The 27,616-nt window shown below is 46.7% G+C and overlaps 1 protein-coding gene and 1 non-coding gene across 2 annotated transcripts; both read left to right on the forward strand.

The window, feature by feature from the left end:
* The first annotated feature begins 74 nt into the window (after window positions 1-74).
* On the forward strand, window positions 75-27,065 carry LOC110504494 (elongation factor 1-gamma). Its single transcript, XM_021583249.3, has 11 exons — window positions 75-166; window positions 1,411-1,488; window positions 1,796-1,876; window positions 2,689-2,752; window positions 15,667-15,809; window positions 18,094-18,237; window positions 20,789-20,918; window positions 21,414-21,624; window positions 25,002-25,174; window positions 26,146-26,270; window positions 26,709-27,065. The coding sequence occupies exons 1-11, from the start codon at window positions 155-157 to the stop codon at window positions 26,865-26,867; spliced, it is 1,320 nt and encodes a 439-aa protein (XP_021438924.1). The 5' UTR covers window positions 75-154; the 3' UTR covers window positions 26,868-27,065.
* LOC118946087 (small nucleolar RNA SNORD36) lies at window positions 2,250-2,324 on the forward strand. The gene has a single exon (XR_005041273.2). It is a non-coding gene; the product is annotated as a small nucleolar RNA SNORD36 (small nucleolar RNA).
* Window positions 27,066-27,616: the final 551 nt, after the last annotated feature.

Raw genomic sequence — 27,616 nt, forward strand, 5'->3', positions numbered from 1 at the left:
TACATTTTATTGTTTAAATGTAAATTCGTACCCATATTTTCTTAATTTGGGCAAAATTTGATTTATATTCAGTCAGTCTGGTTAAAGCGACGGGCCCGAACTGTCAGTAAATACGTCACTGGTGCGCGTCCACGTTCTTTCTCTCGTCCTAAAGATGGCGGCAGGGGTGAGTGAACTGGAGAGATGCCTTGTCACAGAATTTATACTTGCGTTTAAACAACCATCTGTACAATATCAGCCCCATCCATCCACTTATCCGCTACCTTTTAGTGCATCTGAAATATTTATGCCCTTTAAACGTCATTGCCGTGTTTATTTGTACCCCTTTTTCAGTCTTTCTTGACGATGCAGCATAATGGCTTGGGTTGTGGTTAAATGACGCCTCTTTCCGTGCCTTATGCCACGTTGGGGTTCTTCAGAGTCCGTGACGAATAATGAATTATATATAATCGCAGTCGTATGTATGCATGGCATATTTAGGACTTTAATTTCCTAATCAAAGCATCTACATATTGCCACCCGGAGTCTATTGGTAGCTTACTTGTGACCAGCTGGCTAACTAACGTTTAACTGAACAGTAATGTAAACGTAACGTGTTGGTCCTATGTTTCATGAGCTGAAATAAACGTTCCCAGACATTTTCTGTGCGCCCAAAAAAAAGCGGAATTCTCTTAAATTTTGTGCACACATTTGTTTACGTTCCTGTTAGTGGGCATTTCTCCATTGTCAAGATAATCCATTTACCTGACAGATGTGGCATATCGAGAAGCTGATTAAACAGCATGATCATTACATAGGTGCACCTTATGCTGCCGACAAGATAATGTCCACTCTAAAATGTGCTGTTTTGATGCACACCACAAATGTCTCAAATTTTGAGAGAGTTTAAATTTGGCATGCTGACGACAGGAATCCACCAGAGCTGTTGCCAGTTTTTTTTTTTTTATTGTCTGTTAATCATTTTGTTTAGTATATTTTACCTCTTTTATGTTTGTGGGATTGGAGAAGAAAGATGACGAGTTAAGGCTAACTGACAGGCTCACCATTTAACTCTAGCCCAGCCTCGCTGACGCTATGCTATTTTCCAGATTTATTTTGGTGGTTGACCACTTTATTTCTCTCTGGCCTCCGTTGATTTAAGTCATTCTAACCCTACAAGGGTAAAAACTCAATTACTTTTGTTATATTATTTGACCTATTGGTTAAAAGGTGTTTTTGATTGGATGCCCTACATAGCCTGCTGTTAGAAACCCATAGTTGTGTAGCTTCTACTAGTTCCTGCCTGAACCACCACCACCTGGATCTAGAAGCACTGCTGTGTACATGGTTTTTCCTCCGCCATTTTTTAATAAAGTTGTGTGTTAATTATTATTATTTATTTATTTTTTAAACATCTTCTCCCTTCCACAGACTCTGTACACGTATCCAGAAAACTGGAGAGCCTTCAAGGCTCAGATTGCAGCCCAGTACAGCGGTGCCCGCCTCAAGGTACTACACGTTTAAACCTGCCTTCATCATATGTCTTTTTTCTTATTGTCCTGTGATTTGTTGTTCAATTATGTATTTATATAGTTGTTTTTTTTTACTGCGGCTGTAAGGATGACAAACTAACTCTGTTTACACAGGCAGCCCAATTCTGATCTTTTTCCCACTAATTGGTAATTTGACCAATCAGCTATTTTGTCCATAATTGGGAGAGAAAAAAATAAATAAATAATCAGAATTGGGCTGCCTGAGTAAACGCAGTCTAATTTTCCCTTTAGGATGAATTAAGTATCGTCTCGTCTCTCTTAAGGTGGCCAGCAGCGCCCCCGCCTTCACCTTTGGACAGACGAACCGTACCCCCGCCTTCCTCAACAACTTCCCCTTGGGCAAGGTGAGTTTCAGCATCCCGTTTTGTAATGAGATACGTCTTAAATGGGTACCCTATTCCCTACACAGTGCACTACGTTACCAGGACCCTATATAGGTAATAGGGTGCGACTTGGTATATGGTTTCCATTTTAGTCATTTAGCAGACCCACTTATCCAGAGCAACTTACAGGAGCAGTTGGGAGTTAAGTGCCTTGCTCAAGGGCACATCGACAGATTTTTAACCTAGTCACCTCAGAGATTTGAACCTGCGACTTTTCGGTTACTGGCCCACCGCTAGGCTAACTGCTTTACTGTGTACACATCCTTGAACTTGGGACGATAATATTTTGTACTGTCTGTGGTTGCAGGCTTACCTTCCTAAAATAGTTTGTATGATGCAATGATGATTTTTGAATTTCTTCACCTGAAATAATAATGAAGTTTTATTGAGCTTTTTAACCCTGAGCATCAGACGTAAACAGACTATTTTAACGTAGCCTGATCCCAGATCTGCTGTCATATCTACTTCTCGTCATGCCAAACACGGCAAGGTGTGGCACGATGGCACAGGCTGGTGCCCAAGCTAGATTGAACATGGGCTTCATATCAGTGCTGCGTTTCATATCAGTGCTGGGTTTCATATCAGTGCTGGGTTTCATATCAGTGCTGGATTTTCATATCAATGCTGGATTTCATATCAGTGCTGGATTTTCCCATAAAGAAAACAAAATGGTTGTTGTCGCCCATCTAGGTACAGGTGTTGAAAATGGACTCAAACTAATCCAAATAAATGACTGAATTTTTGTTGTTCGTTTTTACTGTCCCCCTCAACAGGTTCCAGCTTTTCAGGGCGATGACGGCTTCTGTCTTTTCGAGAGTAATGCCATTGCTCACTACCGTAAGTCTGTGTTTCACATCCCATCTTTTTCAGGGGTTCGTCCCAAATGGCACCCAATCCTCTACATACAATAGTGCACTATCTTTGACCGGAGGCCATAGGGTAGTGCACAATATAGGGAATATGGTGTCATTATGGACTCAAGCCCTTCTGCATTTTATGTGGACTGAAAGTGTCTGAAGATGAATTCAGAGATGCAAACTAGTCACCTTTTGGCTAAATGTACAGTTTTGAATCAAAAATAGGTGACCTATGTGATTTGTGTAGATCCAATGGGAAACGTTTTTTGTGGGTGGATCACTACTGGCTTTTAAGGGGGGGTTTGGATCACTACTGGCTTTAAGGAGGGGTTGGATCACTACTGGCTGTAAGGGGGGGGGGGGGGGATCACTACTGGCTGTAAGGGGGGGGGGGGGGGATCACTACTGGCTTTAAGGGGGGGTTTGGATCACTACTGGCTTTAAGGGGGGGGGTTTGGATCACTACTGGCTTTAAGGGGGGGGTTTGGATCACTACTGGCTTTAAGGGGGGGTTTGGATCACTACTGGCTTTAAGGAGGGGTTGGATCACTACTGGCTTTAGGGGGGGGGGTGGATCACTACTGGCTTTAAGGGGGGGTTTGGATCACTACTGGCTTTAAGGAGTGGTTTGGATCACTACTGGCTTTAAGGGGGAGTTTGGATCACTACTGGCTGTAAGGGGGGGGGGGGGGGGGGGGTGGATCACTGCTGGCTTTAAGGGGGGGTTGGATCACTACTGGCTTTAAGGGGGAGTTTGGCTCACTACTGGTAAGGAGGGGGGAGGGGGGTTTGGACCACTACTGGCTGTAAGGGGGGGGGGGGGCGAGGTTAGATCACTACTGGCTGTAAGGGGGGGGGGGGGGGGGGGCGAGGTTAGATCACTACTGGCTTTGGGGGGGGGGGGGGGGGTGGATCATTACTGGCTGTAAGGGGGAGTTTGGCTCACTACTGGTAAGGAGGGGGGAGGGGGGTTTGGACCACTACTGGCTGTAAGGGGGGGGGGGGGGGGGGGGCGAGGTTAGATCACTACTGGCTGTAAGGGGGGGGGGGGGGTTGGATCACTACTGGCTTTAGGGGGGGGGGGGTGGATCACTACTGGCTTTAGGGGGGGGGGTTGATCACTACTGGCTTTAGGGGGGGGGGGTGAATCACTACTGGCTTTAAGGGGGGGGTGGATCACTATAGGCTTTAGGGGGTTGGGGGGTGGATCACTACTGGCTTTAGGGGGGGGGGTGGATCACTACTGGCTTTAGGGGGGGGGGTGGATCACTACTGGCTTTAGGGGGGGGTGGATCACTACTGGCTTTAGGGGGGGGGGGGGTGGATCACTACTGGCTTTAGGGGGGGGGTGGAGGGGGGTGGATCACTACTGGCTTTAGGGGGGGGTTGGATCACTACTGGCTGTTTGTGAATGAGTGATGAGCGTTTGGACCAATACTGGCTGTATCCAAGGCTCAGCCAATCGTTTTACATAACACAATGCAGCACGTGACTGAACAGAGAAGAGACTACCAACTTACTATTTACAGCATCAGCCTGCGCTCTGAAAGACAGTTTGTCAGTTAACTTACAGCAGCGCGTCCCCTGAACCAAAACGAAGAGGTACTGTAGGTCAGAAGCCTGACCACGGAGACAGGGGGTGAGAAGGTGATGAAGCAGTACTTCATGACCTGTAACCGAAAAAACCACCTGGCATTTGGAAAGTTTGAGGTGAGGGAGACAGTGTGGTGGAACAAGTATTGGTAGCACTGTGAAGTATCTTGCTAGCGGGATCGGATTCTCGGTTAACTAGCCAGAGAAATGTTGAGCAACATTAGCCAACTTATCAAATAATAGAGTTTATGGTGTGAAAAGGCTGTCGTGGTAACCAGCATTCTATTATAAAGGCTGTCGTGGTAACCAGCATTCTATTATAAAGGCTGTCGTGGTAACCAGCATTCTATTATAAAGGCTGTCGTGGTAACCAGCATTCTATTATAAAGGCTGTCGTGGTAACCAGCATTCTATTATAAAGGCTGTCGTGGTAACCAGCATTCTATTATAAAGGCTGTCGTGGTAGCAAGCGTTCTGTTATAAAGGCTGTCGTGGTAACAAGCGTTCTATTATAAAGGCTGTCGTGGCAACAAGCGTTCTATTATAAAGGCTGTCGTGGCAACAAGCGTTCTATTATAAAGGCTGTCGTGGCAACAAGCGTTCTATTATAAAGGCTGTCGTGGTAACAAGCGTAAATTAGCGGGCTCATAAAATCAGACAGCTAACGTTACAACATCAGATGAGCTAACGTTCGTAACCTAACCAATTCAATATAGTATTAACTGGTATACGACTCCTTGCCGTTCATCAAGTTATAACGCGTTGGTTACTATCTGGACCCTGGAAATCGGTGTGAAATGTTAACGAACTAACTACTATCTGTGAACTGATGATTTCCCTCTAAAGTATGTGGTTAATTTTCAGAATGAGAGAATTAGGTGAAAATGAGTTGCTTGTTTAACAGGTGAATTCAGGGATGAAGTGTAGCTGGAGCCGGGCCTGGTTTAACAGGTGAATTCAGGGATGAAGTGTAGCTGGAGCCGGGCCTGGTTTAACAGGTGGATTCAGGGATGAAGTGTAGCTGGAGCCGGGCCTGGTTTAACAGGTGAATTCAGGGATGAAGTGTAGCTGGAGCCGGGCCTGGTTTAACAGGTGTATTCAGGGATGAAGTGTAGCTGGAGCCGGGCCTGGTTTAACAGGTGAATTCAGGGATGAAGTGTAGCTGGAGCCGGGCCTGGTTTAACAGGTGAATTCAGGGATGAAGTGTAGCTGGAGCCGGGCCTGGTTTAACAGGTGAATTCAGGGATGAAGTGTAGCTGGAGCCGGGCCTGGTTTAACAGGTGTATTCAGGGATGAAGTGTAGCTGGAGCTGGGCCTGGTTTAACAGGTGAATTCAGGGATGAAGTGTAGCTGGAGCTGGGCCTGGTTTAACAGGTGAATTCAGGGATGAAGTGTAGCTGGAGCTGGGCCTGGTTTAACAGGTGAATTCAGGGATGAAGTGTAGCTGGAGCTGGGCCTGGTTTAACAGGTGGATTCAGGGATGAAGTGTAGCTGGAGCTGGGCCTGGTTTAACAGGTGAATTCAGGGATGAAGTGTAGCTGGAGCTGGGCCTGGTTTAACAGGTGGATTCAGGGATGAAGTGTAGCTGGAGCTGGGCCTGGTTTAACAGGTGGATTCAGGGATGAAGTGTAGCTGGGCCTGGTTTAAACTGGAAGCCGCTATAGAGGTGAAAGAAACACCACACACTTTCCCTCTTTCTCAATAAAGAGTTATGCCAGGTGTTACTCTGCCTGAAAGAGATCAATTATGCCAACAAACGGTCTCATTCTTGGGGCAGCAGGTAGTGGTTAGAGCGTTGGGCCTGTAACTGAAAGGTTGCTAGATCGAATCCCTGAGCTGACAAGGTACAAATCTGTCGTTCTGCGACCTGAACAAGGCAGTTAACCCACTGTTCCTAGGCTGTCATTGAAAATAAGAATTTGTTCTTAACTGACTTGCCTAGTTAAATAAAGGTCAAATTAAAAAATGATCTGCTGGCACATTGTAGAACAGAGGCAGAAAGTGTACACTGTAATAACCTGCAGTGTAGCCCAAAGATCTGGTTTTAGTTGTGTTGAACTTGACAGTAACGCCTGAGAGTGAGGAGGATTTTTACATGTGTTACTCAGTGAATGTTATTTTTCCACACAATGAAGCCTTGTGCACTTGATCGACGTCTACTATCGTGGCCACTATAATAGAACAAAAATAGAATCCACGTTTTGTTTCATTCTATTTCTACTGTAAGATGTTTTTTCCCCAAGTGCAATATTTACATGTGTGTGTGTGTGGTCACAAACGTACTATTATAAAGGCTGTCGTGGTAACCGGCGTACTATTATAAAGGCTGTCGTGGTAACAAGCGTACTATTATAAAGGCTGTCGTGGTAACCAGCGTACTATTATAAAGGCTGTCGTGGTAACCAGCGTACTATTATAAAGGCTGTCGTGGTAACCGGCGTACTATTATAAAGGCTGTCATGGTAACAAGAGTTCTGTTTTAAAGGCTGTCGTGGTAACCAGTGTACTATTATAAAGGCTGTCGTGGTAACCGGCGTACTATTATAAAGGCTGTCGTGGTAACCAGCGTACTATTATAAAGGCTGTCATGGTAACCAGCGTACTATTATAAAGGCTGTCGTGGTAACCGGCGTACTATTATAAAGGCTGTCGTGGTAACCAGCGTACTATTATAAAGGCTGTCGTGGTAACCAGCGTACTATTATAAAGGCTGTCATGGTAACCAGTGTACTATTATAAAGGCTGTCATGGTAACCAGTGTACTATTATAAAGGCTGTCATGGTAACCAGTGTACTATTATAAAGGCTGTCATGGTAACCAGTGTACTATTATAAAGGCTGTCATGGTAACCAGTGTACTATTATAAAGGCTGTCATGGTAACCAGTGTACTATTATAAAGGCTGTCATGGTAACCAGCGTACTATTATAAAGGCTGTCGTGGTGACCAGCGTACTATTATAAAGGCTGTCGTGGTAACCAGCGTACTATTGCATATTTTATCAAGTGGATTAAACAAGGTTGGAGAATTGAGACTCAGCCCAAGCCTGTTTAGCCAGTATCTCTCCAGAGGCTGTATTTATCAATATCTAATATACATAGTTAGATCTGCTATGATGAAAATGAGATTTATTACATCTGAACTCTGTAGTTGTTATACAGACCATTGTCAGTGAGGCTGAGCCTTTAGTGGCTGTCCTCTCTCCCTGTGGTGTCTGGCTCTGTCCTCTCTCTCCCTGTGGTGTCTGGCTCTGCCCTCTCTCTCCCTGTGGTGTCTGGCTCTGCCCTCTCTCTCCCTGTGGTGTCTGGCTCTGCCCTCTCTCTCCCTGTGGTGTCTGGCTCTGCCCTCTCTCTCCCTGTGGTGTCTGGCTCTGCCCTCTCTCTCCCTGTGGTGTCTGGCTCTGCCCTCTCTCTCCCTGTGGTGTCTGGCTCTGCCCTCTCTCTCCCTGTGGTGTCTGGCTCTGCCCTCTCTCTCCCTGTGGTGTCTGGCTCTGCCCTCTCTCTCCTTGTGGTGTCTGGCTCTGCCCTCTCTCTCCCTGTGGTGTCTGGCTCTGCCCTCTCTCTCCCTGTGGTGTCTGGCTCTGCCCTCTCTCTCCCTGTGGCGTCTGGCTCTGCCCTCTCTCTCCCTGTGGCGTCTGGCTCTGCCCTCTCTCTCCCTGTGGCGTCTGGCTCTGCCCTCTCTCTCCCTGTGGCGTCTGGCTCTGCCCTCTCTCTCCCTGTGGCGTCTGGCTCCGCCCTCTCTCCCTGTGGCGTCTGGCTCTGCCCTCTCTCTCCCTGTGGCGTCTGGCTCCGTCCTCTCTCTCCCTGTGGCGTCTGGCTCCGTCCTCTCTCTCCCTGTGGCGTCTGGCTCCGCCCTCTCTCTCCCTGTGGCATCTGGCTCCGTCCTCTCTCTCCCTGTGGCGTCTGGCTCCGTCCTCTCTCTCCCTGTGGCGTCTGGCTCTGCCCTCTCTCTCCCTGTGGCGTCTGGCTCCGTCCTCTCTCTCCCTGTGGCGTCTGGCTCCGCCCTCTCTCTCCCTGTGGCATCTGGCTCCGTCCTCTCTCTCCCTGTGGCGTCTGGCTCCGTCCTCTCTCTCCCTGTGGCGTCTGGCTCCGCCCTCTCTCTCCCTGTGGCGTCTGGCTCCGCCCTCTCTCTCCCTGTGGCATCTGGCTCCGCCCTCTCTCTCTCCCTGTGGCGTCTGGCTCCGCTCTCTCTCTCCCTGTGGTGTCTGGCTCCGCTCTCTCTCTCCCTGTGGCGTCTGGCTCCGCCATCTCTCTCCCTGTGGCGTCTGGCTCCGCCCTCTCTCTCCCTGTGGCGTCTGGCTCCGCCCTCTCTCTCCCCTGTGGCGTCTGGCTCCGCCCTCTCTCTCCCCTGTGGCGTCTGGCTCCGCCCTCTCTCTCCCCTGTGGCGTCTGGCTCCGCCCTCTCTCTCCCCTGTGGCGTCTGGCTCTGCCCTCTCTCTCCCCTGTGGCGTCTGGCTCTGCCCTCTCTCTCCCCTGTGGCGTCTGGCTCTGCCCTCTCTCTCCCCTGTGGCGTCTGGCTCTGCCCTCGCTCTCCCCTGTGGCGTCTGGCTCTGCCCTCGCTCTCCCCTGTGGCGTCTGGCTCTGCCCTCTCTCTCCCCTGTGGCGTCTGGCTCTGCCCTCTCTCTCCCCTGTGGCGTCTGGCTCTGCCCTCTCTCTCCCCTGTGGCGTCTGGCTCTGCCCTCTCTCTCCCCTGTGGCGTCTGGCTCTGCCCTCTCTCTCCCCTGTGGCGTCTGGCTCTGCCCTCTCTCTCCCCTGTGGCGTCTGGCTCTGCCCTCTCTCTCCCCTGTGGCGTCTGGCTCTGCCCTCTCTCTCCCCTGTGGCGTCTGGCTCTGCCCTCTCTCTCCCCTGTGGCGTCTGGCTCTGCCCTCTCTCTCCCCTGTGGCGTCTGGCTCTGCCCTCTCTCTCCCCTGTGGCGTCTGGCTCTGCCCTCTCTCTCCCCTGTGGCGTCTGGCTCTGCCCTCTCTCTCCCCTGTGGCGTCTGGCTCTGCCCTCTCTCTCCCCTGTGGCGTCTGGCTCTGGCCTCTCTCTCCCCTGTGGCGTCTGGCTCTGCCCTCTCTCTCCCTTTGGCGTCTGGCTCTGCCCTCTCTCTCCCCTGTGGCGTCTGGCTCTGCCCTCTCTCTCCCCTGTGGCGTCTGGCTCTGCCCTCTCTCTCCCCTGTGGCGTCTGGCTCTGCCCTCTCTCTCCCCTGTGGCGTCTGGCTCTGGCCTCTCTCTCCCCTGTGGCGTCTGGCTCTGCCCTCTCTCTCCCTTTGGCGTCTGGCTCTGCCCTCTCTCTCCCCTGTGGCGTCTGGCTCTGCCCTCTCTCTCCCCTGTGGTGTCGCCTAGAGAGTAGGGTTGGGCTGTGTAGCGGGGTATAATTGGAATTACCCACAGGATGGATTTCATGAACCGTCAAAATTAGTTGAAATCATTTTATTTTGAGTTTTTCGATAGATTTGAATATTTTGTTGACGCTGAGTAAATACCGACACATCTCGTTATTCATTTTGCTTGTCGTGTTATTAGTCGTTATGAACCGTAGTTCCCCCCAGAACAGCGAGAGCTGGTGAGTCTATAGTGTTGTACGTCATATCAGTGAGTCTTGTGTTGTGCGGTGCACCTGAGGTGAAGTCATTCACTGCTAAATGTTTCGTATCTTATAACTGTCTTAAGATGTGCTATAGCCTCCAGCTGTGTATTTGGTTTGTTGTTAGTTATCTAAGTGGCTGATTTTAATAAGGAGACACAGGGGGGGGGGGGGGGGTTCTGCTTTGTTTTTGAAGTCAAAGATCTCTGGATCTGTGCAGCTGCCATATCTCCCCCCCCCCCCCCGTGGTTCCCGCTAGCGTTACTCCCCCCCTGTGGTTCACACATTTCTTGGTTTTGATTCCAGCACTAACTCATCAAGCTTTGATTATTTGAATCAGCTGTGTAGTGCTGGAACAAAAACCAAAACGTGCTCCCGGGGGGGAACCCCATGCCTGTGTTTAGGAAAACCGTGTGCTAGAGAACAGATGGCTTGAGGCTCTGGTGTGTTTCCTTCGTGACAAGGTTATGGCTTGTAATTATGAGAGGTATTGACATGTTGAATGCACAGAGCTGTCTGTCTAAACTACTGGCTCACAGCTCGGGCATACCCCACAAGACATGCCTACAAGAGGTGTCTTCACAGTCCCCAAGTTTAGAGCAGACTATGGGAGGCACATAGTACTACATAGAGCCATGACTACATGGAACTCTATTCCACAGTACTACATAGAGCCATGACTACATGGAACTCTATTCCACAGTACTACATAGAGCCATGACTACATGGAACTATTCCACAGTACTACATAGAGCCATGACTACATGGAACTCTATTCCACAGTACTACATAGAGCCATGACTACATGGAACTCTACTCCACAGTACTACATAGAGCCATGACTACATGGAACTATTCCACAGTACTACATAGAGCCATGACTACATGGAACTCTATTCCACAGTACTACATAGAGCCATGACTACATGGAACTCTATTCCACAGTACTACATAGAGCCATGACTACATGGAACTCTACTCCACAGTACTACATAGAGCCATGACTACATGGAACTATTCCACAGTACTACATAGAGCCATGACTACATGGAACTCTATTCCACAGTACTGCATAGAGCCATGACTACATGGAACTCTATTCCACAGTACTACATAGAGCCATGACTACATGGAACTCTATTCCACAGTACTACATAGAGCCATGACTACATGGAACTCTATTCCACAGTACTACATAGAGCCATGACTACATGGAACTCTATTCCACAGTACTACATAGAGCCATGACTACATGGAACTCTATTCCACAGTACCACATAGAGCCATGACTACATGGAACTCTATTCCACAGTACTACATAGAGCCATGACTACATGGAACTCTATTCCACAGTACTACATAGAGCCATGACTACATGGAACTCTATTCCACAGTACTACATAGAGCCACGACTACATGGAACTCTATTCCACAGTACTACATAGAGCCATGACTACATGGAACTCTATTCCACAGTACTACATAGAGCCATGACTACATGGAACTCTATTCCACAGTACTACATAGAGCCATGACTACAGGGAACTCTATTCCACAGTACTACATAGAGCCATGACTACATGGAACTCTATTCCACAGTACTACATAGAGCCATGACTACATGGAACTCTATTCCACAGTACTACATAGAGCCATGACTACATGGAACTATTCCACAGTACTACATAGAGCCATGACTACATGGAACTCTACTCCACAGTACTACATAGAGCCATGACTACATGGAACTCTATTCCACAGTACTACATAGAGCCATGACTACAGGGAACTCTATTCCACAGTACTACATAGAGACCTGACTACATGGAACTCTATTCCACAGTACTACATAGAGCCATGACTACATGGAACTCTATTCCACAGTACTACATAGAGCCATGACTACATGGAACTCTACTCCACAGTACTACATAGAGCCATGACTACATGGAACTCTATTCCACAGTACTACATAGAGCCATGACTACATGGAACTCTATTCCACAGTACTACATAGAGCCATGACTACATGGAACTCTATTCCACAGTACTACATAGAGCCATGACTACATGGAACTCTATTCCACAGTACTACATAGAGCCATGACTACATGGAACTCTATTCCACAGTACTACATAGAGCCATGACTACATGGAACTCTATTCCACAGTACTACATAGAGCCATGACTACATGGAACTCTATTCCACAGTACTACATAGAGCCATGACTACATGGAACTCTATTCCACAGTACTACATAGAGCCATGACTACATGGAACTCTATTCCACAGTACTACATAGAGCCATGACTACATGGAACTCTATTCCACAGTACTACATAGAGCCATGACTACATGGAACTCTATTCCACAGTACTACATAGAGCCATGACTACATGGAACTCTATTCCACAGTACTACATAGAGCCATGACTACAGGGAACTCTATTCCACAGTACTACATAGAGCCATGACTACATGGAACTCTATTCCACAGTACTACATAGAGCCATGACTACATGGAACTCTATTCCACAGTACTACATAGAGCCATGACTACATGGAACTCTATTCCACAGTACTACATAGAGCCATGACTACATGGAACTCTATTCCACAGTACTACATAGAGCCATGACCACATGGAACTCTATTCCACAGGACTACATAGAGCCATGACTACATGGAACTCTATTCCACAGTACTACATAGAGCCATGACCACATGGAACTCTATTCCACAGTACTACATAGAGCCATGACTACATGGAACTCTATTCCACAGTACTACATAGAGCCATGACTACATGGAACTCTACTCCACAGTACTACATAGAGCCATGACTACATGGAACTCTACTCCACAGTACTGCATAGAGCCATGACTACATGGAACTCTATTCCACAGTACTACATAGAGCCATGACTACATGGAACTCTATTCCACAGTACTACATAGAGACATGACTACATGGAACTCTATTCCACAGTACTACATAGAGACATGACTACATGGAACTCTACTCCACAGTACTACATAGAGCCATGACTACATGGAACTCTATTCCACAGTACTACATAGAGCCATGACTACATGGAACTCTATTCCACAGTACTACATAGAGCCATGACTACATGGAACTCTATTCCACAGTACTACATAGAGCCATGACTACATGGAACTCTATTCCACAGTACTACATAGAGCCATGACTACATGGAACTCTATTCCACAGTACTGCATAGAGCCATGACTACATGGAACTCTATTCCACAGTACTACATAGAGCCATGACTACATGGAACTCTATTCCACAGTACTGCATAGAGCCATGACTACATGGAACTCTACTCCACAGTACTACATAGAGCCATGACTACATGGAACTCTATTCCACAGTACTACATAGAGCCATGACTACATGGAACTCTATTCCACAGTACTACATAGAGCCATGACTACATGGAACTCTATTCCACAGTACTACATAGAGCCATGACTACATGGAACTCTATTCCACAGTACTACATAGAGCCATGACTACATGGAACTCTATTCCACAGTACTACATAGAGCCATGACTACATGGAACTCAACTACACAACAAGTAACTGATGAAAGCAGTAAAATTACATTTAGAAAACAGATAAAAATACACCTTAACAGTGGGGACTGTGAAGAGACACACACACACATTAAACACACACGTACACATGAATTTAGTACTGTAGATATGTTGTAGTGGTGGAGTAGGGGCCCGAGGGCCCACAGTGTGTTTTAGATGTGTGGTAGTGGTGGAGTAGGGGCCCGAGGGCCCACAGTGTGTTTTAGATGTGTGGTAGTGGTGGAGTAGGGGCCCGAGGGCCCACAGTGTGTTGTAGATGTGTGGTAGTGGTGGAGTAGGGGCCCGAGGGCACACAGTGTGTTGTAGATATGTGGTAGTGGTGGAGTAGGGGCCCGAGGGCACACAGTGTGTTGTAGATATGTGGTAGTGGTGGAGTAGGGGCCCGAGGGCCCACAGTGTGTTTTAGATGTGTGGTAGTGGTGGAGTAGGGGCCCGAGGGCCCACAGTGTGTTGTAGATGTGTGGTAGCGGTGGAGTAGGGGCCCGAGGGCCCACAGTGTGTTGTAGATATGTGGTGGAGTAGGGGCCCGAGGGCCCACAGTGTGTTGTAGATATGTGGTAGTGGTGGAGTAGGGGCCCGAGGGCCCACAGTGTGTTGTAGATGTGTGGTAGTGGTGGAGTAGGGGCCCGAGGGCACACAGTGTGTTGTAGATATGTGGTAGTGGTGGAGTAGGGGCCCCGAGGGCCCACAGTGTGTTGTAGATATGTGGTAGTGGTGGAGTAGGGGCCTGAGGACACACAGTGTGTTGTAGATGTGTGGTAGTGGTGGAGTAGGGGCCCGAGGGCCCACAGTGTGTTGTAGATATGTGGTAGTGGTGGAGTAGGGGCCTGAGGACGCACAGTGTGTTGTAGATGTGTGGTAGGGGTGGAGTAGGGGCCCGAGGGCCCACAGTGTGTTGTAGATATGTGGTAGTGGTGGAGTAGGGGCCCGAGGGCCCACAGTGTGTTGTAGATGTGTGGTAGTGGTGGAGTAGGGGCCCGAGGGCACACAGTGTGTTGTAGATATGTGGTAGTGGTGGAGTAGGGGCCTGAGGACACCCAGTGTGTTGTAGATGTGTGGTAGTGGTGGAGTAGGGGCCCGAGGGCCCACAGTGTGTTGTGAAATCTGTGAACGTATTGTAAGGTTTTTAATTTAACTGCCTTAATTTTGCTGGACCCCAGGAAGAGTAGCGCTCCATAATAAATACAAATAGGTAAACCTCCCACAAGAAGACAAAAGGACATTGTTTGTTAACATCTAAGCTTCTTTAATGGTGGTAAATGCTGAAATCATTGAGGGGATGAATAAATTAACTGTTAGTGTACAGAACAGTCTTTTTCCTTATCAATGACACCAGCTTAGATCAGCTCTCTCACCCTGTTCCTGGAGAGCTACCGTCCAGGAGGTTTAAACTCCAACCCTGTTCCTGGAGAGCTACCGTCCAGGAGGTTTAAACTCCAACCCTGTTCCTGGAGAAATACCGTCCAGGAGGTTTAAACTCCAACCCTGTTCCTGGAGAGCTACTGTCCAGGAGGTTTAAACTCCAACCCTGTTCCTGGAGAGCTACTGTCCAGGAGGTTTAAACTCCAACCCTGTTCCTGGAGAGCTACCGTCCAGGAGGTTTAAACTCCAACCCTGTTCCTAGAGAGATACCATCCTGTAGGTTTTAACTCCACCCCTGTTCCTAGAGAGAGACCGTCCTGTAGGTTTTAACTCCAACCCTGTTCTAACCTGGTTCAACTTTTTAACCAGCTATTTATTAGAATGATGTGCGTTCGATGAGGGTTGGAGTTAAAACCTACAGGAGGGTATCTCTCCAGGATCAGGGGTGGAGTTTAAATCTACAGGAGGGTTTAGATCCATCCTTATCAGTGGGATTTCTCTGCCACAACACCAGGGTGTTTTATAAAGGAGTACCACTACAGTGGAAAAGCCCTACTGCTAGCATACTGTATCTGGGGGTTTTGATCTGAGATAGAAGTCATGACTGGACTTTTCTAAGAAAGGTCATTGGTCTGAAAAGTCCACCAAAGCGTTTGGATTCTCGCAGCCCTTTGGGGACGACGTTACCTCGTTAAGACCTGTGCCCACATTCTCATCTTGTGGACTGTCTGTCTTGTCTTCTCCTCCAGTGAGCAATGAGGCCCTGCGTGGCAGCAGTCCCCAGGCCCAGTCCCAGGTGCTTCAGTGGGTAAGCTTCGCTGATGCTGAAATCATCCCTCCAGCCTCTACGTGGGTCTTCCCCACTTTGGGAATCATGCAGTTCAACAAACAGGTATGTACGGTTATCACTGATGCTATTTCTGGGTTTGTTCCAGGTCCACTGTATTGTAGTTATGCTGTAGATCAGGGGTGGGCAATTCCAATCCTCGAGGGCCTGATTGTTGTCACAGTTTTGCCCCCAGCTAACACACCTGACTCCCAACAATCACCTGATCATGATCTTCAGTTTAGAATGCAGTGTGATTAATCAGCTGTGTTTGCTAGGGGTGGAGTAAAAGGTGTCGCTCCAATCAGGCCTTCGAGGAGCCCAGCCCTGATTTATATGACCATATCTAACAACCAGGGTGGGAATTACCTTTTTCTCCAACAGCTACATTTAAAAAAAATGTTTTTTTTAAAATCTACCAGCCACTCAGATTATTTTTGTTATTACACCAAAACATATAATTTCTATGTGTGTGTATATATATATGTGTGTGTGTGTATATATATATGTGTGTGTGTGTATATATGTATGTATGTATGTATATGTTCAATAGTACTTATCTACTGTCATTAGTCCTGTGGGATATTAATACATATCTGTCATTAGTCCTGTGGGATATTAATACATATCTGTCATTAGTCCTGTGGGATATTAATACATATCTGTCATTAGTCCTGTGGGATATTACTGTAGGACATTAATACATATCTGTCATTAGTCCTGTGGGTTATTACTGTAGGACATTAATACATATCTGTCATTAGTCCTGTGGGTTATTACTGTAGGACATTAATACATATCTGTCATTAGTCCTGTGGGTTATTACTGTAGGACATTAATACATATCTGTCATTAGTCCTGTGGGTTATTACTGTAGGACATTAATACATATCTGTCATTAGTCCTGTGGGTTATTACTGTAGGACATTAATACATATCTGTCATTAGTCCTGTGGGTTATTACTGTAGGACATTAATACATATATGTCATTAGTCCTGTGGGTTATTACTGTAGGACATTAATACATATCTGTCATTAGTCCTGTAGGACATTAATACATATCTGTCATTAGTCCTGTGGGATATTAATACATATCTGTCGTTAGTCCTGTGGGTTATTACTGTAGGACATTAATACATATCTGTCATTAGTCCTGTGGGTTATTACTGTAGGACATTAATACATATCTGTCATTAGTCCTGTGGGTTATTACTGTAGGACATTAATACATATCTGTCATTAGTCCTGTGGGTTATTACTGTAGGACATTAATACATATCTGTCATTAGTCCTGTGGGTTATTACTGTAGGACATTAATACATATCTGTCATTAGTCCTGTGGGTTATTACTGTAGGACATTAATACATATCTGTCATTAGTCCTGTGGGTTATTACTGTAGGACATTAATACATATCTGTCATTAGTCCTGTAGGACATTAATACATATCTGTCATTAGTCCTGTGGGACATTAATACATATCTGTCATTAGTCCTGTGGGACATTAATACATATCTGTCATTAGTCCTGTGGGTTATTACTGTATGACATTAGTACATATGTCATTAGTCCTGTGGGTTATTACTGTAGGACATTAATACATATCTGTCATTAGTTCTGTGGGACATTAATACATATGTCATTAGTCCTGTGGGATATTAATACATATCTGTCGTTAGTCCTGTGGGACATTAATACATATCTGTCATTAGTCCTGTGGGTTATTACTGTAGGACATTATTACATATCTGTCATTAGTCCTGTAGGACATTAATACATATCTGTCATTAGTCCTGTGGGACATTAATACATATCTGTCGTTAGTCCTGTGGGACATTAATACATATCTGTCATTAGTCCTGTGGGACATTAATACATATCTGTCATTAGTCCTGTGGGACATTAATACATATCTGTCATTAGTCCTGTGGGACATTAATACATATCTGTCATTAGTCCTGTGGGACATTAATACATATCTGTCATTAGTCCTGTGGGACATTAATACATATCTGTCATTAGTCCTGTGGGACCTATTTTGTCAGTATTGCTGTTGATAATCTCTCACAACACCTAGAGAATGTTAATTCACATGCTCTAGTGATCACCTGAGAGATGTGCAGCGTGACCATCCATTTCCCACGGCAGTAAAACAAATCATTGAAATGCGGTTTGGTGGCTGTAGTTCTTAATGAAGTGTCTTAGGAGCTACCTCATCAGTACTAGTTAACTGCTACTCGGCTCAATTTGGATGCCATGTCTCTTGCCCTGTATGTAGCCTCTAGTCTTGTACAATGTAATCTATCCATTGGTAATTGTAATGCATTGCATCAACCCCCTCCCTCCAGGCAACAGAGCAGGCCAAGGAGGAGATGAAGAAGGTTCTGTCTGTCCTCAACCATCACCTCAACACCAGGACCTTCCTGGTTGGAGAGCGAGTCAGCCTGGCTGATATCAGCGTGGCCTGTAGCATGATCTGGCTCTATAAGCAGGTTTGATTTTTCTCTTTGACTGTTATGACAGCGAATACCCTAGGGGCTTCATGTCTCTGACTTAGTCTAGGTGGGTGTTTCCCTATGCGTTCCTCAAAGTACCTGTTGGACTGCACACACTTTGCTTCAGTTAACTGATCAGTGGTTTGTTGAATCAGGGAACCTCGTGTGTTTATTAACAAACAGGATGTGTCTCAAATTGGCTCCCTATTAAGTGCACTTTGGGACTAAAACACAGGGATGATTTACGAGACAGTAACCATAGTGATGGATTACAACACAGGGACGATTTACGAGACGGTAACCATAGTGATGGACTAAAACACAGGGGCGATTTACGAGACGGTAACCATAGTGATGGACTAAAACACAGGGACGATTTACGAGACGGTAACCATGGTGATGGACTAAAACACACTAGTGTTCCATTTAGGGTGGTTTACCAGACTGTAACCATAGTGATGGACTAAAACACACTAGTGTTCCATTTAGGGTGGTTTACCAGAGACAGTAACCATAGTGATGGACTACAACACACTAGTGTTCAGTTTAGGGTGGTTTACCAGAGACAGTAACCATAGTGATGGACTACAACACACTAGTGTTCCATTTAGGATTGTTTACCGGAGACGGTAACCATAGTGATGGACTACAACACACTAGTGTTCCATTTAGGATGGTTTACCAGACCGTAAACATAGTGATGGACTAAAACACACTAGTGTTCCATTTAGGATGGTTTACCAGACCGTAACCATAGTGATGGACTAAAACACAGGGACGATTTACGAGACAGTAACCATAGTGATGGACTAAAACACACTAGTGTTCCATTTAGGATGGTTTACCAGGCTGTAACCATAGTGATGGACTAAAACACACTAGTGTTCCATTTAGGATGGTTTACCAGAGACGGTAACCATAGTGATGGACCACAACACACTAGTGTTCCATTTAGGATGGTTTACCAGAGACGGTAACCATAGTGATGGACCACAACACACTAGTGTTCCATTTAGGATGGTTTACCAGAGACGGTAACCATAGTGATGGACTACAACACACTAGTGTTCCATTTAGGATGGTTTACCAGAGACGGTAACCATAGTGATGGACTACAACACACTAGTGTTCCATTTAGGATGGTTTACCAGACCATAACCATAGTGATGGACTAAAACACACTAGTGTTCCATTTAGGATGGTTTACCAGAGACGGTAACCATAGTGATGGACTAAAACACACTAGTGTTCCATTTAGGATGGTTTACCAGACCATAACCATAGTGATGGACTAAAACACACTAGTGTTCCATTTAAGATGGTTTACCAGAGACGGTAACCATAGTGATGGACTACAACACACTAGTGTTCCATTTAGGATGGTTTACCAGAGACGGTAACCATAGTGATGGACTACAACACACTTTCAATGGAGAGTGAAAAGTCCATTGATGGATTTTGAATCAAGGACTTAATCTGGGTCTGGGAAACCTGACGAAATGGCTTTGATGTCCTATGACTTGGCCTTGGTCAGTATTTCTCTGTCCATTCCTCGAGGGAGTACCTCCTAGGACTGCACATATCAGCTCTAGATACAAACGTGCTCGGTGGATTGGGAAACACTGTCCACGTGGTTGGTTTGGGCTAGTAGAACTGGCCACGGTGGTTGGTTTAGAGTAGTAGAACTGGCCACGGTGGTTGGTTTAGAGTAGTAGAGCTGGCCACGGTGGTTGGTTTAGAGTAGTAGAGCTGGCCACTGTGGTGGGTTTGGGGTAGTAGAACTGGCCACGGTGGTTGGTTTGGGGTAGTAGAGCTGGCCACGGTGGTTGGTTTGGGCTAGTAGAGCTGGCCACGGTGGTTGGTTTAGAGTAGTAGAGCTGGCCACTGTGGTTGGTTTGGGCTAGTAGAGCTGGCCACTGGTGGGTTTGGAGTAGTAGAGCTGGCCACTGTGGTTGGTTTGGGCTAGTAGAGCTGGCCACGGTGGTGGGTTTGGGGTAGTAGAGCTGGCCACTGTGGTGGGTTTGGGGTAGTAGAGCTGGCCACGGTGGTTGGTTTGGGGTAGTAGAGCTGGCCACGGTGGTTGGTTTGGGGTAGTAGAGCTGGCCACGGTGGTTGGTTTGGGGTAGTAGAGCTGGCCACGGTGGTTGGTTTGGGGTAGTAGAGCTGGCCACGGTGGTTGGTTTGGGGTAGTAGAGCTGGCCACGGTGGTTGGTTTGGAGTAGTAGAGCTGGCCACGTGGTTGGTTTGGAGTAGTAGAGCTGGCCACGTGGTTGGTTTAGGGTAGTAGAGCTGGCTACGGTGGTTGGTTTGGAGTAGTAGAGCTGGCCACGTGGTTGGTTTGGAGTAGTAGAGCTGGCCACGTGGTTGGTTTAGGGTAGTAGAGCTGGCTACGGTGGTTGGTTTGGAGTAGTAGAGCTGGCCACGTGGTTGGTTTGGAGTAGTAGAGCTGGCCACGTGGTTGGTTTAGGGTAGTAGAGCTGGCCACTGTGGTTGGTTTGGAGTAGTAGAGCTGGCCACGGTGGTTTTAAATTACCCTCTCCTCCTGTAGGTCCTTGAGCCTTCCTTCCGCCAACCTTTCCCCAACGTGACCCGCTGGTTCCAGACCTGCGTCAACCAGCCCCAATTCAAGACCGTGCTCGGAGAGGTCAAGCTCTGCGACAAGATGGCTCAGTTTGATCGTAAGGACCAACCTTAGCACTAAGCATTGTTCTAGTTCCATGATCCAAAAATTATGTTTTCTGTGAAGCATAGTGTTGTATTTTCTGCACATTTTACACGTTTTGATAGATTTTCTAAACGACAAATATTTTGTAGTTTGTTTTCATGGAGAAGATTGAAAGGTGTTTCTATGAAGTAATTTGTCACCCACCCAAGACCGTACTATCATGACAAGAGGCATCCACCTCGTTGTGAAATCTAATCCTTGGGAGAATAACGCAGGACTTTGGCACAGGTTAAAGTAGACCCAATCTACAATAATCTGACTAGAAGACCTGGGACAATAGTTACCAGATTATGAGCGGTGGCGGTACGCCCCACTTAAAGCACCGATGTATGCTAATGTTGTCAAACGGTAATAGCATTTCGTTTTGATGTTAAAAGATGCAAAAGCAAGGATACACCGAGTGTAGTACACTACACTGGATTGGTTATCGAATTTCTTTATTCTCCAGCCAAGAAGTTCTCTGACATGCAGCCCAAGAAAGACGGCCCTTCCAAGAAAGACGCCCCCCCCAAGAAAGAGAAAGCTGGAAAGGAGGGAGGCAAACCTCAGGAGAAGAAGAAGAAGGAAGCTGCCCCTGCCGAGGAGGAAATGGACGAGTGTGAAGCAGCTCTGGCTTCAGAACCCAAAACAAAGGACCCCTTCGCTCATCTGCCAAAGAGGTACGTCATATCTCCACCTACATCAGACCTGAGGGTAATACTGACAATCTGGATCAATGCGTTAGCAAGATAACTTGTCTAAATATTGTGATTTTAATTTGTTTGGAAGATGAGCTTGACATGGTCTTGGTGTGATTTATTTAAACAACCGATAACACACTCTTGAGTGTGTTTCAGATGTCTGGAAACAGATTTTCAGACATCTTTGCACTGAAAGTAGGTTTACATAAGTATTCAGACCCTTTACTCAGTACTTTGTTATAGCACCTTTGGCAGCGATACCAGCCTCCAGTCTTCTTGGGTATGATGCTCCAAGCTTGGCACACCTGTATTTGGGAAGTTTCTCCCATTCGTCTTTACAGATCTTCTCAAGTGCTATTTTCAGGTCTCTCCAGAGACGTTCGATTGGGTATAATTCCTGGCTCTGGCTGGGCCACTTAAGGACATTCAGTGACTTGTCCCAAAGCCACTCCTGTGTTGTCTTGGCTGTGTGCGTAGGGATGGTAAACCTTCGCCCCCAGTCTGAGTGCTATAGAGCAGGTTTTCATCAAGGATCTCTGTACTTTGCTCCATTCATCTTTACCTCGATCCTGACTAGTCTCCCAGGCCCTGCCGCTGAAAAACATCCCCACCGCATGATGCTGCCATGCTTCACTGTAGGGATGGTGCCAGATTTCTTCCTGATGTGACGCTTGGCGTTCAGGCCAAAGACTTCAGTCTAGGTTTCTTCAGACCAGGCAGTCCTTAGGGTGCCTTTTGGCAAACTCCAATCGATCTGTCATGTGCCTTCTACTGAGGAGCGGCTTCCGTCTGGCCACTCTACCATAAAGGCCTGATTGGTGGAGTGCTGCAGAAATGGTTGTCCTTCTGGAAGGTTCTCCCATCTCCACAGAGGAACTCTGGCGCTCTGTCAGTGACCATCGGGTCCCTGACCAAGGCCCTTCTCCTATTGCTCAGTTTGGCCGGGTGGCCAGCTCTAGGAAGAGCCTTGGTGGTTCCAAACTTCTTCCATTTAAGAATGATGGAGACAACTTTGTTCTTGGGGACCTTCAATGCTGCAGAATTTTTTGGGCTACCCTTCGCAGATCTGTGCCTCGACACAATCCTGTCTCAGAGCTCTACGGCCAATTCCTTCGACCTTATGGCTTGGTTTTCGCTCTGACATGCACTCTCAACTGCGGGACCTTATATAGACAGGTGTGTGCCTTTCCAAATCATGTCCAAACAGTTGAATGTACCACAGGTGGAGTCCAATCAAGTTGTAGAAACTTCTCAAGGATGATCATTAGAGCTCAATTTCTAGTCTTTTAGCAAAGGGTCTGAGTACTTTTAAAAAATGTAAGGTATTTCTGTTTTATATTTGCAAAACAATTTAAAAACCTGTTTTTGCTTCGTCGTTATGGGGAGTTGTGTGTAGATTGAGAAAACATTTTAGTTAATCCATTTTAGGATAAGGCTGTAACGAAATGTGAAAATTCAAGGGGTCTGTATACTTTCTCGAATGCACTGTACACTGAACAAAAAATCTAAACGTAACGTGTGAATGTTTTGGTCTCGTGTTTCATGAGCTGAAATAAAAGAGCAACAGAAATGTTCCAGGTGCACAAACATATTATTTCTCTCCTTTGCCAAGATAATCAGCCACGTCACAGGTTAAACATCCAATTATCTGGCAACAGCTCTGGTGGACATTCCTGCAGTCATCATGCCAATTGCACGCTCACTCTCAACTTGAGACATCTGTGGCGTTGTGTTGTGTGACAAAACTGCAACAAAAAAAATAGGCGCCATTTAATGTCCCCAGCACAAGGTGCACCTGTGTAATAATCATGCCGTTTAATCAGCTTCTTGATATGCCACACCTGGTCAGGTGGATGGATTATCTTGGCAAAGGAGAAATGCTCACTAACAGGGATGTAAACACATTTGTGCACAACATTTTAGAGATGATTTTTTTGTGTGGTATGGAGCATTCCTGTGATATTTTAGCTCAGCTCGTGAAACATGAGACAAATGTTTACATGTTGTGTTTTTTAAAATATTTTTCTTCAGTGTATAATTGGCTTCAGAGGAGAGAAGGGGTGAGCTTAAGATTCTGTCTGACTATTTAACTGTATGTGTAGAGACTCAAGCTGTCCCAAATGGCTCCCTAGGGCACTGGTCAGAAGGTGTAAGGAACCCAGTATCATTTGGGAAGTATCCCAAAAGGCAAGGAGATTGAGTTTTGAGAGAGCTGGAAATTGGTATGCTGGCGGTGGGGAATGTCTACCAGAGCTGTTGACAAGAGTTTGGCTGTACGTCCAACCGGTCTCACAACCACAGACCGACCACGTGTTTGGCATTGTGTGTGTGGGCTTGCGGTTTTCTGATGTCAACGTCATCAACAGATTGGGGTTATGGTATGGGCAGGCATAAACTACGGACAATGAAAACGATCGCCTTTTATCGACATCAATTTGAATGCGCAGAGATACCGTAATGATATCCTGAGGCCACTTGTCGTACCATTCATCCACCTCCATCGCCTCATGTTTCAGCATGATAATGCACAGCCCCCATGTCTCAAGGATCTGTACACAATTCCTGGAGGCTGAAAATGTCCCAGTTCTTCCATGGCCTGCATACTCACCAGACATGTCACCCGTTGAGCATGTTTGGGATGCTCTGGATCGGCGTGTATGGCAGCGTGATCCAGTTTCCACCAATATTCAACAACTTCGCACAGTTTTTGAAGAGGAGTGGGATAACATTCCACGGGCCACAATCAACGGCCTGATCAACTCCATGTGAAGGAGATGTGTTGTGCTGCATGAGGAAAATGGTGGGTCACACCAGATACTGACTGGTTTTCTGATCCACGCCACTTTATATATCTCTGTGACCAACAGATGCATATCTGTATTCCCAGTCATGTGAAATCCATAGATTAGGGCCTCGTGAATTAATTTATTTACTTTGCCTGACTGATTTCCTTATGAGCTGTAACTCAGTAAAATCTATGAAGTTGTTGCGTTTCTGTTTTTTTTTTTTTTTTTTTTTTCAGTGTATTTCGTCCTGTGTATCCTACATGATCTGCTCCATAACTCAATCTTCTCTTTTCTCTACTGGTCAATAGTTTATTGTGTACGTGGTCGGATTGTGGTCTGATAACTCAATCTTCTCTTCTCATACCTCTCATTCACTATACCGGTCCAAAGTCTATATATATATATATATATATATCAACCTCTGTACTCTACATAGTCACCTAATAACTCAGTCTCCTCATGTCCTGCTTTCTCGCTCGCTCTCCTCTCCCTGCTCTCTTTCTCTCTCCTCTTCCTGCTCTCTCTCTCTCTCCTCTTCCTGCTCTCTCTCTCTCTCTCCTCTTCCTGCAGTGCATTTGTCATGGACGAGTTCAAGAGGAAGTACTCTAACGAGGACACGCTGACTGTAGCCGTGCCCCACTTCTGGGAACACTTTGACAAGGAGGGCTACTCCATCTGGTACGGCGAGTACAAATTCCCCGAGGAGCTTACCATGACCTTCATGAGCTGCAACCTCATCATGGGTGAGATACCTACCACAGCCGTCCATAGGCTCTACACCCACAGATCCACACAGCCACCCACAGATCCACACAGCCGTCCATAGGCTCTACACCCACAGAGCCACACAGCCGTCCATAGGCTCTACACCCACAGAGCCACACAGCCGTCCATAGGCTCTACACCCACAGAGCCACACAGCCGTCCATAGGCTCTACTCACACAGAGACACACAGCCGTCCATAGGCTCTACTCACACAGAGACACACAGCCGTCCATAGGCTCTACTCACACAGAGACACACAGCCGTCCATAGGCTCTACTCACACAGACACACAGCCGTCCATAGGCTCTACTCACACAGACACACAGCCGTCCATAGGCTCTACTCACACAGACACACAGCCGTCCATAGGCTCCTACTCACACAGAGACACACAGCCACCCACAGAGACACACAGCCACCCACAGAGACACACAGCCGTCCATAGGCTCCTACTCACACAGAGACACACAGCCGTCCATAGGCTCCTACTCACACAGAGACACACAGCCGTCCATAGGCTCCTACACCCACAGAGCCACACAGCCGTCCATAGGCTCTACTCACACAGAGACACACAGCCGTCCATAGGCTCTACACCCACAGAGCCACACAGCCGTCCATAGGCTCTACACCCACAGAGCCACACAGCCGTCCATAGGCTCTACACCCACAGAGCCACACAGCCGTCCATAGGCTTCACACGCACCAGATTCCCAAATGAATAATTTAGAAAGTAGTGACACATGCACTTCATACTGTTAAGCTACAGTTATGTAGACGCTGACTCAACAGTAAATTTCAAGTCCATCTCAATTAACACGCAGCGTGACGGCCATGTATTTAGAGTCAAGGATTCCACGTGTATCGATCATTGTCACAAAAAAAACAATGTCGGGAGTCTTGAGGGTGTAAAAATGCCGGTGTTCTGAGAGCGGCTTCATCTTTCAGGAATGTTCCAGCGACTCGACAAACTCCGCAAGAACGGCTTTGCCAGCGTGATCCTGTTCGGAGGGAACAACGACAGTAGCATTTCTGGTATCTGGATCTTTAGGGGACAGGACTTGGCTTTCACTGTGAGTTGCTGATTCCCCTTGGGGTGGAAGGACATTTTTACTAGGCCATTCTGGTCTGTTATTCGCCCTGGGAATAATAAAGTTGACTAAACTGAGCACTTTTGGAGAGACACTGGGGGACTGGTTTCCCAGACATAGATTAAGTGTAGTCCAGGACAACAACAACAAAATTATTTTAGTTCTGGACTAAACTTAATGTGTCTGGGAAACTGGTCCTAGGGGTTGAATTGAAAATGTGCTCTTGGAGATCTCTGTGTGTGCACATTTTGTGTGTACATATATACATACATACGAGTGACTTGGTTGATCTTGTTATAGTCTCACCAAGCATTGATAAACCCAACAAGTTACTTCTTCTCTCCCAATATTGGGGATATCGTTAATTCAATGATTGTGTGCTTGCGTTTAGTTGACCACTTATCTCTCCCTCCTGTGTAGCTGTCTGATGACTGGCAGATTGATTACGAGTCGTACGCCTGGCGCAAACTGGACCCCGACAGCGACGAAACCAAGACCATGGTCAAGGAGTACTTTGCTTGGGAGGGAGAGTTCAAACATGTGGGAAAACCCTTTAACCAGGGCAAGTGTTTCAAGTGAGCAGCGTGTAGGATGATGGCACCATGACCCCTATACGTCCGACCGCTATACATCAACACCTTAACCTAAAGGACATTCAAACACCTTGAAACTGCACTTGGACCTTCTCAAACTGATCTTCAGTTGGAGTGGATTGTTATCGCGATGGTTCAACAAAAGTACTTGTTTTGAGTTGACAAATAAACATGCTTTCCACAATGCCATTTTTTTGGGGGGGGGGATTTGTTTTTTGTGAAAGAATTCCCGTCAAAAAAAAAGGAATGGTAGATTTCTTGACTCTTTCTGTTGTTTTGTGGCCTTGAGTTGTGGTCCCCTCACCTCTTGAGCCTGAATCTCTTCTCAGTTCAGAGTGCCAGTCTGTTTGAGCCATTATACCGACTACCTTGTCAGTCAGTCATTGTCATGTTTGGCTTAACAATGAGCAATGGAATTGGCACAAACCGATCTGGGACCAGGCTAATTCGGTTAAAATATTCAGGAATGTTATTGTTTTGGTGTATCTATCATGGAGCTGAAATCTGGACATGGAGTAAAAAATAATTAAATGGCTGCCCATGAAATAATTGGTTGTGTACATTATAGTCTTAATGTGGTGGAAAATAAATATATTTAACATCTACAGTCTAAACATCTACAGCCTCACTGCCCTCCCTCAGCCTCACTGCCCTCCCTCAGCCTCGCGACTCTCCCGCCCCTCCCTCAGCCTCACTGCCCTCCCTCAGCATCACGACTCTCCCGCCCCTCCCTCA

The sequence above is a fragment of the Oncorhynchus mykiss genome, chromosome 25 (genome assembly GCF_057628025.1).
Source record: "Oncorhynchus mykiss isolate SJ-2025 chromosome 25, ASM5762802v1, whole genome shotgun sequence".
NCBI lineage: Eukaryota > Metazoa > Chordata > Actinopteri > Salmoniformes > Salmonidae > Oncorhynchus > Oncorhynchus mykiss.

What these genes read in the sequence shown, in the direction of transcription:
- LOC110504494 (XM_021583249.3), top strand. An exon ending in CAAGATGGCTCAGTTTGATC is followed by an intron (nt 20,919 to 21,413) that starts GTAAGGACCAAC and finishes TTTATTCTCCAG; the next exon opens with CCAAGAAGTTCTCTGACATG. An exon ending in TTCGCTCATCTGCCAAAGAG is followed by an intron (nt 21,625 to 25,001) that starts GTACGTCATATC and finishes CTCTTCCTGCAG; the next exon opens with TGCATTTGTCATGGACGAGT.